We start from the raw sequence: 15469 nt of genomic DNA, 5'->3' as shown, positions 1-15469 counted from the left end.
TACAGTCATGTGATTTTAATCCTCCTATCACTATACATGGAAGACGACCCTCTGGCTGACAGTGGTCATCGGTCTTCATACTGTTACCTAAGACAAATAGATATGCAGTTTTCATTTTATATATAGGATTTTTATGGCATAAACTTTTAGAAAAAATGCTTCCTATTATTATTAATATTAGTATTAATATTGTCTATGGCCATTATCAAAGAATGCACATGTATGTCCATGTTGCAAATCCCATTTCTAATTCACTCTTTATTGATTGTCATTTATGGGTGTAGTAGGTAATTGTTCTGCAATCTTACAGACAGCAAAATTGTCAACAGTTTTACAGGTTATAGTATTAACAACAATTACAGGTTATGCTAGCTGCCACTTAACAGCCAGCCAAGTCTTATATACCTTCCTTTCTAGGAAAGACGCTGCTTTTTCATGTGTCTGGATCAGCTGTATCACATGTAACTGTTAATAATAACAATTCAAACTGGTATTATGTAAACTTTTATATCCAGCTCTTAAGACTGTCTTTGAGGACTAATCCGACCTGACACTGCACTGAAAAGGTGCCTGCTCTCCAGTTAAAACCCAGAGATTGTCAAAGAATATTTAAACTGCATGACTGTTGCCCAGTCAACTGAGTGTCAATCCAACAAGGAGTTGCGGGAGACTTAATCCCGCCAAATACTTCCTGACAGGAGTGAACGCATTCGGGAGAGCGTGAACCTGAACTAGCCAAACATCTTGAACGTAGCGCTGCCTACATTAGAACAGGGCCTGTCTCTGGGTTCTCTGGAATCTGCTCTTACTGTGTGTTTTTTAAAAGATGTTCTTGCAGGAAGGAGGAACTGGCACTTTTGACACCTTTACCATGTGCCATGTGGGTGGGGATTAATGTAAAATGGTTATTTTCAGTTGGTAGAATATTTAATTCTATTAAAACTATCCCTGGAGCTCTTGAGGGGACACCTTGACCTCAAAATAAAGATAGAACATTGGAGCATACTGTGACCTCTTATTATGCATATAAAAGGGAACTCTGAGTAAAAACAACATGGATATATTTAACGAATTAACACAGGGAACACATTTTTTAATACTGTGAATGCACCAAGTAATCCTGTATAATGGATAGGAAGCTCAGTGTGTATTTCCTGAATCCCATGAAAAGGTCTTTTATTTTTATTTTATTTTCTGAAAAAATAAAATTCTTAGATAGTTCCAATTAACTTTATTATGTTAATGCTGAAAACTATTAAAATGTTCAAAACATTAAATGAAGAGGCAAGGAAGCACCTTTGTGTGTACAGTGAAACGCCATCAAGAAGGGCATACAAGGACATGAAGACTTTTGACCCGTTTCCCAGCCGACAGAGGCAGTGATGAAACGGGATCAATATTAGACAGGCATTTGCTATTTAAAACCTAACTGAGAGTAAAAAAGAAAATGACATGTGGGTGTTTTCACACGCACAAAAGACAGCCATTTGTCTCCTGGATGAAGGACTCATTGGGAGTTTCCAAGACGTTTGAACTGGATGAGAGGATGAGAATGGAAGGGAGCAGGGAGGCCTGGGTGTGTATTATCAAAGCTCATCTCCTCCATGACACTAATAGATACACCTCACTGTTTGAGCTGAGCATTTCCCACACAGTGGCTGTACAGTTAGCATCATGAAACAACTTCGATGAACGGCATAATCCATAATTCTGACAGAGCTCTAAGCCTGCTTTACATCTACTGTATACTGAAAAAACCCTCTCAAGATTAATCTCTGAGAACACTATTACAGAGAGGCATACTTTTAAAAATTGTATACCTAATGAAAAAGACTGCCACCCTTAACAGCTGGATAGAAGGGAGAAGAGTAATCAATTTTCAATCTTCCCCACCTCTATCTCAGTGAGCTGTGATTTATAGAAACAAGCAGTAATGTGTGTTGCTGGGTTTCCTTCCATGTTTTAAGAAATGTACTGTTTATCAAAATCAAGAGGACTGATGTCTTGGTGGTATTTGGGTGATTAAAAATGCTCTCCGCGTAAGTGTGTTCTGCTTGTATAATTTTTTTTCTGTGATTTAATTAATCACAACACCTGAATAGCATTCATGTTTCTTTAACCTACAGTGGCTTTCTTAAAAGAATTGCCAGGTAATAATACTCTCCCCTTGGCTTCAGTGGCTTTGTGGTCAGTGACTATATTGCAACCACACTGTTGCTCAATGGGGATTTAAAATGAAATTTGGTAATGGAAGAGCTGTCTTGCTTTGGCATTAACGACAGAGAAAATGCTTTTAGTTCTCTGTGGAAGAAGTACGTTCAATTTATTGTTGTTCATGCTGCCCCTTCAACAAATTTAGCAATGCCAATTACAATCCATCTGAATTAAAAAGGAGCTTGTCGTTCAGTCTTCTGTTTTAGGGGCCTAGAAGCATTTAATTGAGCATCCAATTAAGCTTAATTGAGATAGTTGTGCTGACTTCAAGAGCTGTTTCATTAACAAAGAAAGAGACTTGTTGGGTAAACACGTTTAACCGTGTCTGTCGATTAGCACAAACACACCCCTGTCAGGGACTTATTGTGCTGGTGAAGTCAAAACCAGATTGGTATTCATTCAACAGCTCAATAAATACCTGGCTGTTTGATTGGCTTGCCTAATCAAGAGGACCAGACTCCATTATGCCACAATATCCTGCTTATACCTTAAGACTAGGTCAAGGAGCATGCCTTATATGTGTGTGTGTGTGTGTGTGTGTGTGTGTGTGTGTGTGTGTGTGCGTGTGCGTGTGCGTGTGCGTGTGCGTGTGCTCTCTTCATCCCTTTGGCAGCCTATCGGTATCACCACTACTGAATATAATTTAACAAAGACTGGCAGACAATGGAAACAGTAGTTGTAAAGCCAAGAATCAACTGAGCAAAACAACAACAAAATGTCACCTTGTTTAAAATCCGGCACAAGAACCGAGCAGTGAAAAACACAACGATGCGAGAAACCCTCTACAGGTGTTCTTTGCTTTAATCACATTCTAAGCAAACATGTCTTAAACATTTTCAAAAGCACACTTTGAAATTAGCTTTGAATACCAGTAGGTGTTTGACAGTATGCGTGACTGTACAAATTGTACTTCACTCCAACGAAAATATGATCGCTTTATCCTCTCTAAATAGCTCTAGCTTGTTCTTTTTATTTTCCTTTTGGTAGTCTGCCAGCTTTAACACAGTTTTTTGGACCTGACATGAGAAGATTTCTCAGGAGCCATTTCATAGATCCATCCAGGATGTGGAAATTTTGGAGGCATTAGCCGAAGCAACAGCATTACTTAACCTAAGATTCCGGGGAAACTTAAAACTGGGCAGTCTTCCCACATCTCCAAAGCAAAGAAAGGAACGGTGATCTGACCTTTCGAGTTTGTTTGCTTATTCCTCCTCTCTTGTGAAAAAAAGCAATGCATTCATTCCCAGTGCACTGTATCTGAGCAGAGAATATGCTTCAGGAAATATTCCACTTTTTTCACAGAGAGAAGGCTATCAAAAGATGATTCAGAGTGGATTCAGTTCAGAGGTGGGAAAATCATGAAGTACCCTTTTAGGACAAACTGAATGTATGAGATAACTATAAAGCTAAGACATGTAAAAAGAGATAAATAAATACAACTCAACAATTAGGAAAACAGAAAAATGATACAAATAAAATAAAAAGAGAAATACACATCAAAGGGTTTAATGTTTTTGATTTGGAGATTCTGAAGAGAGGTTACAGTTTAGCACTTGTTCCGAGCACAAACACATGGTGAGGTTATCTGGCTATAACCCAAAGGATGCATAGAAGAGGATTTTGGTCAATGTATGACAGCACGGTGAGGGGAGCCATGGGAGTGGACATGCCAAACAGCAGTGGTGCACAAAATGGTGCTAAAAAAAACACACCATTTACTGTAGGGAACAGAGTTTCATACATCACTACAAAAGAGTCAAGATTTTATCAAGATGTAATGTCACTCATAATCCATTCATACCTCAAGTATTTCACACACATCCACTTATTCACACACGCAGGCACGCACACACACACATGCACACACACACACACACATGCACACACTTGCACACATATATTCAGCTTGAATGAATTCAGCACCTGAGGAGCATCAGTGTGGTGTAGCAGGGCTAGCAACCAGAAGGTTTCTGGTACAATTCCCCACTGCTGTTGTACCCTTGGGCAAGCTACTTAACCCACATTTGCCTTAGTAAATATCCAGCTGTATAAATGGATAAAATTGTAACCTTGTAAAATGCAAGTAGCTCTGGGTAAGAGCATCTGCTAAATGACAATACTGTAATATAAAGAAGCAGCACTTTTCTGTTGTATTGTATGGGGAGAGAGAGATTAAAAAAAGATTAAAACACACTCTGAATGCAATAAACCTTGAAGGATGCACTTTCTGATTACAGTAAGCATAGCTGTCTGGGCACTGCCTAGGTGGGTTCTCAGGTAATAGGCATCTGCTGAGGTGCCGTCATTGTGCATGATTATAGAGGCAGGATGTTCGACGTGGTGCTGGACAGCGGCTCATGCTCAGCGAGAGCATGGCGGCCTCCTGGAAGGTTCTTTTTTTTCACACCAGCAAGTCCTGCATCTCTTCACCTACTCTTCCTGCTACGGCTGCTGGCAGGCTGCACTCGCTCTGGTTCTGGCCTCTGTCGCGGCACGCCTTTTCATTTAGAAATCTCAGCCTTTTTTTGCCCAGACAAGGTTAATTTGACAGTGTGAGGTCGTTAGCTCTCACACTGCTGTTGCTGGAAACAACCGAAGGAGGACAGTCTTGACGGTTGAAGGGATTATGGGGAATTAAGCTCTTCTCCTCAGACAGCCAGAAACAGCACCCTTGTTAATTGCATTTTTTTTCTATTTCTTCCCTTTTTTGGGTGGGGGGGGTTGTATTTTTGTAATCTGTGAGATCCTACATATATCAGCATCTAGCACATATTGGAATACTACAATTTAAACATGCAGAGGTCTCTACTGTAAAATACAGTGCTGTACATTAATTACGATAAACAGCATTTTCTACAAATGATCAAGGCACTGCATATATCAGTACAGCAAGTAACATAAGACCCGGCAGTCTGACCAGACTCAAATTCCTGCTACATTCTAATATATGCCGTGCAGAAAAAAAAAAAAAAAAACCTTTTCAACATGGAAGATGAGGATGTAGCTAAACTGATTCTCAGACTCCAGACCCACAGAGATGGAAAAATGCCTAATGATGCGTCTAACTATTTGTGCTTCTCATGGGCATGTCGTTATCTTGAACCTCACTGCATAATTTATTTGCTTAGCAGATGCTGGATGACATGGCTCTGCATTATTTATCCAAAGTACCTTGCTCAAGGGTACAGCAGCAGTTTATCGCTGTGGATTCCGACCCACAATCCCGAGGTCCAGAGGACTAACCACTCGCCAGTACTTGGCCCTGTTTCATGATTCAACGTTATGCAGCTTAGTCAACACACTGGTGTTCCTGGGCTCGGCTTTGTGGAAGGTGCATATTTAGTTAGCAACACGTCTGACATTTCCAAGTAAGCTAACATGGCTAAGCTGGAAAAGAAGAAATCTCCAAGTGTATTAGAGTTTGCATCCAAATCATCTGTTCTTGTTTTAAATCGAGATGCTCCACTCCTTATTTCCGAAAGGCAAACAACCTGAAATCTGCTGGTAAACAGTCTAATCCTGATTACCCTGCCAGTAATGTGGTATCATGTAACGGCCACTAACAGTCATGTAGAGCAGCCACCGGTTCTGACATATCATTTGTGCAATGCGTTATCAGCAGGGGAAATTAATTTGCAATTTTCAGAAGCAGATGAGAGTGGAAGATAACACCTGACATTCTCAGCACAATTTTAATCTCCATAATTCAATATGAGTGAGATGCAGTGAATAAAAATACAAGATTGAGCATTAATGAAACACAGAAAGTGGTACAAAATATTGCAATGGTCAGGCTTCATATGTATATAGACAGGGAAATACAAATTCTTTCCATGGATAAAGTTAATTTTCTCTATCCTGGTGATATTGTTACAGCATTTTCAGTGCCATGCACTTAATTAACTAAACTACATTTGCAAAGACAAAATGAATTGACCTGCTTGTTGAGTACATTACTTGTGAAGCGGCAAACTCAAGTTTTAACAGGTAACTGGATACGACAGGATAGAACAGGATGCTTCAGTTCAAATTCGAATTTGAGGCAGTTTAACTGAATCCTTATATAATTCTTTGACATTGCTACCTTTAAACCATACAGCAATCTTTATTCAGTTCTGTGTCCTAACTGCACACTGAAGGAAGCGATTAGACATTCCAGCATTTTATCTGACAGTGAAGTACTTATTGACTTAAAAAGCTTTTATTTGTTACCATTTTAAGATGTTATTTCTACATATTTTTCAGAAATATTTTTTAACTTGTGGCAGCTAGACAAGCACTTCCTTAACAGAAGAGGCCCTGTACCCAGCGACCAAGTGACACAGTGATGGCATTTCATTTGATCCGAGCAGAAACAAAATTTTAATCCCTTCCCACTCGCTAACGGCTTGATCCGTGTCAGCTCTTGCAATTGAGTCTAAACGAACCCGAAAATCCCAGATCAGCAAGGAAATTAGCCTACTTAAAATGCAAAGGGAGGTCACCGAGCTCAGGGCGTCTGGAAACACATATCCTCATTATCCCCCAAGCCGTCGCGCTGAAATGATGTAAGAATGCTGGAAATCTGGCGGGGCTGTTAGCAGGCTTCAAATCCACTCCGCCCCCCATTACAGGAACAGGCGTTTAGAATGCACACAAGTCTCATAGACTTTCATCCTGCATCTGCAATGTTCCTGTGCTTAATATAAAATTGTACCTAAAAATATGTATATATGAAATAAAATCTCTCTCTTTCTGCCCCCCCCCCCTCTCTCTCTCCAAGGCAATTCCTTTGAATACATTCAAAGGGTAATGTAGTGACTAGAACCATATTTTTTAAAAAAATGTTTTGCCTACTGTTGTAATATCGCCCTGAGGCCACAGAAGCAAAACATAATGATAATGGTGATCATAATGGTTGGCATTCATTGAGTGCTCTGCACCCAATGGAACTGAAACAGCTGTACAGGGTGGGGGTGGAGGGAGGAGGGTTTGGGAAATCACCTCATCCTCAGACTATGTGTGGCCTCCATCGTGATTGAGGCAAGGCTAACATTTTGTGTCTTTTTTTCCAGTCATATGCAATGGAGAGGCACTTAGCTCATCTGTGTATTATACAAAACTCAATGCGCAGGCTAAAAACACTCATGCTCTCCATGGTTTTACCAATATCAAGCCTAAATCTGTAATCTAATCCTAATATCTGCATATATATGAATATGTTTTTCCAGTCAGATTCAGTGAAAAGGCACTTTGCTCAGATGAATACTGTATACCCTGTATAATATACAAAGCTCTATGAGGCGTCTAAAAACACGCTTATGTTCCCCATGGTCTAACAATATCAAGTGTAAATCTGTAACTGTACAGGTGCAAGACACACATATATCTGTGCAGTTTACTGCTAGATGAATTCTGGTTGATCGCAGCCTATTATCAGGCTCATGCAGCCGCTAATATCGTTAGTCAGCCTCCCATCACAATAATATCCTGCTCCTGCCCCCCCCTTGCAAATCGAATTATCTAGCCTTGCAATTGCATCATCCTGATATGGGCAGACCTTGGCTTGGGTATCTCGTACGGTAGACAGTGCCTTGCGTCTTCAACCACTCTCACCGCTAGTCAATTCACTTCGATTTACAGCCCAAGAGAGACTCACAAACAGCTGGAGGTGAGAGGTTGTGCTGGTCCACTGTTCTGACGTCTGAGGAGGTCTGTGCTGCAATTTCAGGAAAGATCAAGGCAGCACAAGGGGCACATGTGTGGTCACAGCACTCCGCTCAGAGCCCCAGCTTCTGATCAATGAATCGACCAACCATTCAGGGGCAAACCATTCTACCCTGACATCAAGGGACTGTGGGTCCCAGTCTCCCATTGGCTCATACTAAGATACAGTAGTGGCATAAACTGCCTCTCTGTGTGGTCTTCAGTGTTATATCCATGGATCAGGGTAATGGCCCTCTGCAGGAAATGGCAGTGGAACAGTGATGAGCGCAGCTGTGGATCTGAATCTTTTCTCAGTAAGAGAATGCCTGTTGTACCACTGGAGGGAACTCCTTTGTGCTCCATTAACAAAAGGCTGAGAACAAGTGTATGTGTGTCACTACACTAGACTACAGTATTCTAATGCTGTCTCTGTTATAGGACTATTTAGTGTGCTCTGCTGCAAATAGGTTCATAGGAAGAAAAAAAAATGTAATGAATCCTAAATAAGATGTACACAGCATGTTCATGACCACTACACGAATATTCACAAGCTCTTATGCTAACAGACATAGACTGTCACCAAGTTTACAGTGTCACCATATATGTCTAATATGACCATGGGGAACATGGTCAGTAATGTCACAATGACTTTGAAAATAAAGTATCACATCGTATGATAGCCTGTGTTGGTTTACATAAGAGTTTATGAATGTTCATCCTGCGGTTCTTAGGCATCATCTTAATTTGCAGATCCCTTCACGTTAAGTGCTACTGACACAGCTGCCCGATATCAAAGGCTGTTTTGCTGGAACAGGCTTGTTGCTTTGAACAGGGGTAACCATGTGACTGCAAACATGGAATGCGTTTGATGTTCACGGCTGCACGCTGTCTTTATTTGAATCCAACAAACTGGTTTGAAACAAAGTCAAAAGGCATATTCACTGGACTGTGATCCACCCACAGATGTTATCACTGCTTCAAAGTTTGCTTTTTGTGATAAATGGATCTATTGCCCTAATCACAGCAATCATCTCAAAGTCACAGACAGCAATTTCAGTGTCCCACTGTATAATTGAAAAAAAGATTGATCCGAGGGAATTATGATCAAATTGCTCATTTATTTTCTATTTATTTATTTTTTCTGTGGAATTGATTTATTTCTGACCTGCTGTCCCTTTTGTTCTGTTCAGTGAGCATCTCAGATTCAACCTTTGTTCCTGTCCACAACTCCCTCCATTCATGCACATTACTGCAGTTACTGCCTGAATCACCTAATAACAGAGGAAAGGGTGCAATGTATTAAAGTCTGACTATGCACTGGCTAGACCTCATTGGTATGGCTCAAGTAAATTCCACACATATTTATATTGCTTGACTATTATGATTTGGAGGATATTTCATATATGTCTGAATACACTGAGCTTTCATTAGAGTAACCACTTGCTTTGACAGCCATGATGTATCACCCTGAGTAAGTACATGCATAAGCACTACATGCACTAGATATAATAAGGTAGATCTTTGAAACATGTGCTCACAGTAAAATGAAAATATATGCAGTCTTCATATATAGAGACAAGTATCAGAGTATCACTCAATGAGAGGACTAATGGGGCGGCAGTGCAGCATAGTGGTAAGGAGCAGGGCTCGTAACCGAAAGGTTGCTGGTTCAGTTCCTTTGGGCAAGGTACTTAACTGAGAATGTCCTCAGTTAATATTACATTTTTACATGTAAAAACTGTAACCTATGTAAGGCGCGCTGGATAAGAGCATCTGCTAAATGACAATAAAGTAATGTGGTAACTGGCCATTTCAGTAAAATAAGAGAAAAAAGTGAAGTTGACATGTTACATCAATGAATATAGTGACATGGCACTTCCACGGTTGATACAATCTGGAAAATTTGTGGTAGTACTTACACCGGAGATTTTTTAGAGAAACCATTTTTTTTGGTCATTACATAAAAAAGTCAGAGGTCATTGACCAGACTTTAGGTATGTAAGATGCTCCCTGAAGTCACTGCTGTCTGTAATAGCTCATCATACCAAACCAACCTTCTCACACTGTATTTACTGATCCAGGCATGCACAGAAAGGTGAGAGTGAAAGAGCCATTTATGGCATCGAAAGGCGGGAGACTGCCTAAACAAGAAAGGACTACAACGAGTAGCTCAGTTCATTTCAAAATAAAAATGATGTTAATAGATAACCAATGTATGGAATTGATCTTTCAGCCTATTCCTGCACATCATAAGACATCTAAGATGCTATTTAAAAAAAAAAAAACACCAATCACAGTCCACATTTGCAGAATATGCATGTCTACAAATGCCTCGTGGCACATTACTGCGCTCTGGCTATTTCTCCTCGCATGGCATGCGGCTCCAACTGGTCACAGTTCAAGAGTGTACAGTACATCGAAAAGCACTGGAGGGCTAGCACTTACAGGAGGCTGAGTTCTTGTTGCTCACACAGTATGAGTGGATAAAAATACAAGCTGCCATTTTACATCCATTGTCAGAAAAAAAGAAAAGCAAAAAAGAAAAAAAAATGTGAGAAATAGAAAAGCAGAAAACATCCAGGCCTCAGTTCACCTCAGGATTTCTTTTTTGTACTTCACACCCCTTATTTAAAAGAGGACATGTCGTGCTCATTTTCGCCTGGGCTTTTTGGTATGTATGAGCACTATTCTGGGTTGTAGACCTTATGAAACCTGCCTCATTTTTTCATGTTTCTTGAAGTTTGGACTCCCCTCAGTTTTGAGCAAATTACTAAGGATTTTTAATATCTGTCCAGACATGCCATTTATCATGTTGTTGATTACTGATTTTTGATTATTCAGTTATTATTCAATTGATTATTATTTGATCATTTATATTGATATTGATGATATTTATTATTATTGTTTTTGATTGTTATTTTATTATTCAGTAAAAATGCCATCAGGAGCCTGAACATGACATGAAGAGTTTGACATGTCCTTTTATATGAGGTAAAATAATTTTTACTTGCTGAAAAAAAAAATGTGTATACTTAAATCTCCTTCTAAAGCAAATGAGTCAGCTGTATCAGGTATCACTAGAGGAAATAACAGTTCTGATTTTTGGGACTGTATACATCTAGAAGCCATGCTAGAGGAACATTTCATTGCTTTGTAATATGAAAGAGTATGAGCTATGAGTAGAGTGCCAGGCGATACTATGGTCAGAAATTTGAAAGTTAAATAAATATTTACATACTGTGAGCAATAGATGGATATTTACCTGAATGCTGATATAAATTAAATGCAAAACAACTATATATCACAACAATAAATAACTGTATACATGCTTTAGACCAAGGGGCACAGGTTATGAGAAAATCAAGTCAGGTAGATTAGAAATGCAGTAAAGCATATATTGACATCATTGTTAATAGACAGCATGCTCATGTGTAGGTAGGTAGCCATGAGAAGGACTGGGAAATGACAGCCAGTCCTTTACACATATGAACTAGTTTCACTCAGTTGTTATTTTTAGACATGGGTTGACCCTGGAATCTGTGTCTTTATCTACTGCTACGGTGAATACAGCGATAACAGACCTCAAACGTAGTATCTCAGCATAAATTAATGAAGAATGCCAAGAATTATAATTTAGAATCACAAAAGCAGATGATCTGCACTAGTGGTATGCATGCACAAGTACACACACACACACACACATGCACACAAGCTTGTGTCTGAGCACAAACATGCTTGCTCGCACACATATGTCCATGCTATGGATTTTTATGGATTCCCATTAAAATTGAATGACATCTTTTAAAGACCGGCCGAACAAAAGATGCATTTTGTGAACAGTGAAAGCACATTATTTTAAACCTGTTTCAGGCTCCCTTTCATTCTTTTTTTAAAAGGAGAGAGCCGCGTCTCTAAAAGCTATCCCACAATGCTTTATTCTTTTGTCTCCACAGGGATATTGTCAATTAAGGCCCACAGAATGCTCCGCAAAGTGCTGGGAGAGACACGTGGAAGCGGAGAAGGGTTCCATTGTGGTCGCTGCCGCTGTTGTTGCCGCATCAAAGGTGTTCTAAATGGCTTAGAGGATGTTGTCATCGCGGTGGCGTGAATATCACAAACTGAGGGCTGGTTTTAATTAACTGTCATACACAAATGATTTAAACAAGGCAGGCGTGTAAGCCGATGAGCTGTAACAAAAACAATGATTATCATCCAACCTTGTATGGACCAAAAAAAAAAACAAAAAAAACCCATGGTCTACTTTATTTTAAATCTCCCTGAGAGACAAAAGCTTATTTCCACAAGCCAAAAACACATACGTTGTAGTACCTACACTGAAAAAAAGTATTAAAAAATATTTCGGGATAGTGTTTTACATGTTCGAGTCATTGCAGTACTGTTGTGCTACAATGTGGACATTACTGTAGCCTACCCTATCAATGAGGCGGTTAGGCTCTGCTAAGGTGAAAAAGAGGATGAAAAACATGTTTGCTCACCAGTTTTGGGATCGACAGAGAAGTATGGCTGTCCTTGCAGAATGCTGTACACCACTCTGGCACTGTTTCCATATGTGGGATCGTCAGCGTCAGTAGCGGTAACCTGGTACACTGAAGTACCTGTACAGGGGAGAGGAGAAGGTATGGAGACAAATTTATAAAACACACACACACACACAGAAACACACAGAAACACACCTATGATGACATGCTCACACAGAGAATATATGTGTGTGTGTGTGTTTGTGTTTGTATGTGTATCTACTTTGCATACAATGAAAAAAAATCTATTGTTTCATTTAAATCTGAGTGTGTTTTAAAAGGAGAAAAAATCTATTACCTTGTGATTTATTTACTTTGTTTTCATATGAAAGCTTGAATGAAATTGCAAGGGATTTCAAATTACCTTGAGATGGAAAGAGGCAGGCATGGCCTTAGGAGTAATAGTTTGTTTTCATCTACTTACTAAATACCAAAAAGGATTAAACATTTATTTTTCAGCACCCTTTGTCTTATGAAAGTCAATATCCCTCTTGGTTGAAACACTACAATCTGTACTCATTTCATTTCCAACTCAAACTGAGAATGTAATTACAAAAAAGCAACTGTTTCTGATACTAGCTGAAGCTGGATGCAAGTGAAAACCATGACCATGCAAATAGACATACAGGATATTTCCTGTCACAGTGAGGATTCTTTTTCCATGAAAATGGCACTGAGATGAAGGGCAGGGTGGTGCCACCTGCCTTCTCTATTTGCCAGTGACCACAGGAGCTGTGGCACCATGGGTATCTTACATTCTACCTCAGCTGCAACCCCTTGAACACCTTCCATTATACTGTAACTGCAGCACCACGGATAGCGTGCATATTTGCAGCACCATGGACAGTGTCAGTTCCACCATGACTTCAGTGCCATGGCCAGCACCCGTTCCACTATAGCTGCAGTACCACAGATATCTTACATTCTCCCCCAGCTGCAGCCCCATGAATAGCTTATATTACACTATAACTTCAGAACCATGGATAGTGTTCATATTTGCATAATGTCAGCACCATGGACAGTTCCCATTCCAGCATAACTTCAGCACCATGGACAGCATCCATTCGGCTTTAACCACCACATTACATTACATCACATTGCATGCCTTTAGCATACACTCGTATCCAGAGCAACTTCCATCACAGTAGAACATAAGTGTATCCTTTCGATTTAGAACAGTGTTCGACCTGGCTCACAACACTCCCAGACCAGTGAGAGTGAGCTTACCACTATTCAAGCCCTACCACAAGTTAAGTGCACAAAAGCCAAGTATACTACGATACAACAGTCTCTACAAGACAAATTCATAATACATCAAAATACTAAACATAAAACTAACATCAAATGCAAGAAGTAGCAGGTATTAGGGGGTGGGGATAGAAGTGGAACTGAGATGCAGTCCGAAGAGGTGGGTCTTCTGTCTGTGTCGGAAGATTAGCCAGTGATTCCGCTGTCCTAACCCCCGTGGGGAGTTCATTCCACCACTGAGGGACTATAACAGACAAGGATTGTGTCTGAGAAGAGTGACCCCATCAGGTCGGGACAGTCAGCTGCTCTGTGGAATGCAGAGCGCAGCGATCTTGAGGGAACATAGGGTTTGAAGAGGGGTCATAGGTATGAACTTGATGTGAGCGACAACAGGAAACCAGTGAAGTGAAATGAGGAGAGGAGTAACTTGACTACTTTTAGGGAGATTGCAGGCAAGTTGTGAAGCTGCATTTTGGATTAGTGGTAGAGGTTTGATTATGCATGCAGGACGGCAAGCAAAGAGGGAGTTGCAGTAGTCCAGGCGTGAGAGGACCAAGATTGACTCCAGGCTGTCACCTGAGATACCACATTCTATCTCAGCTCTGTCCCCAGGATAGCTTCTATTAAATACCACAACTGCAGCACCATGGACAGTGTCCATATTGCATAATTGCAGCACCACAGACAGCACCCATTCTGCTTTTACCATAGCACCACAGATATCTTACATTGTACCTCAGCTGGAGTCCCACGGAGAGCTCCAGCCTTTTGTTCTACAGAGGCAGTCAACACAACTGAAGCTAATGGACTTTAAAGTACAGCTGCAGGCCGTGATTCATCAGAGAAGCACAACGGGGCTGTGCCAGCCAAGGGCTACGCTCAGAATCACATACAAACACGCTGTCTGGGATGCACAGAGTGCGCGTGTTTGGATAAATAGGGAATCCTCTCCGCAACGCTAAAGCCTCCCCGCTGCCTTAAAGGCACCGCGTTAAAATTACTGCGCTGATGTAACACACATCCAACTTTCTGAAAAGGATCTCTCCTGCCTTGTGACAACGCATGCAATCATTACAAGGAGAGCGTGTCAGCGGTTACTAAAATGTAAATATCAATTTCTGATGTCAGTGGAACAGTGCTGTGTGGCATGGCTGGTTAGAGAGCTTAAATTAACCACAATGTGCCGGGTTAGGATAATGCATGAAGAACTGGTCTCGATCCCTGGAAAGATTTGACAGGCGGGCCTACAGCAAATACCCAGCTGTATAAATGGTTACATAATATAAGCTATGGAAGCTACTCTGAACAATATATAATCCCTGGGAACCACCCACACTGTCTTTTTCGGCTCGGTCCAACAGCATAATTCAGCAGGTTCAGTCTATGTAATGCTGTATGAGCCTATGCCTTTTGGCAATAACCCTGCCCAAGTTGCTCCGGATCATTTCCAGGGGTCCAAATATGCGATAAGCTTTCTACAGAGGAAGGGTGGTAATGTTCTCACTCTCACAACCCAGGTCACATATCTCATCCCATCCTTACCCCGGGCCTGTTGCTGTCCGCTTTCATTACTTCACTTCTATTGGTTTCCATCCATCTGTCTATACTGTCTGCTGTTGACTTATTGCAGGACCCACAAAGCATTTAATGCAGTTTTGAAACCACAAATCGGCCAGCCGAAAATAGGATTACCGCAGTCAGTCTTTTTCTTCCCGTCTCTCTCTGTGAAAAGCAACCTCCCTCTCGGCTCTCGCTCTCTCTGTCTCTCTCTCTCTCTCTCTCTC

General features: G+C 40.7%; 1 protein-coding gene across 1 annotated transcript in view; it reads right to left on the bottom strand.

Moving 5' to 3' along the window:
- LOC118770363 (cadherin-18-like) overlaps positions 1-15469 on the bottom strand; it is an 86281-nt gene that overhangs the window by 37727 nt on the left and 33085 nt on the right. The window contains exon 3 of the mRNA XM_036517985.1: positions 12396-12515. Coding sequence (XP_036373878.1) covers positions 12396-12515 — 120 coding nt within the window. The remainder of the gene's footprint in view (positions 1-12395; positions 12516-15469) is intronic.

This window comes from Megalops cyprinoides, chromosome 2 (genome assembly GCF_013368585.1).
Source record: "Megalops cyprinoides isolate fMegCyp1 chromosome 2, fMegCyp1.pri, whole genome shotgun sequence".
In the NCBI taxonomy this organism is placed as follows: Eukaryota; Metazoa; Chordata; class Actinopteri; order Elopiformes; family Megalopidae; genus Megalops; species Megalops cyprinoides.
This window is presented reverse-complemented; position numbering and strand designations above follow the sequence as displayed.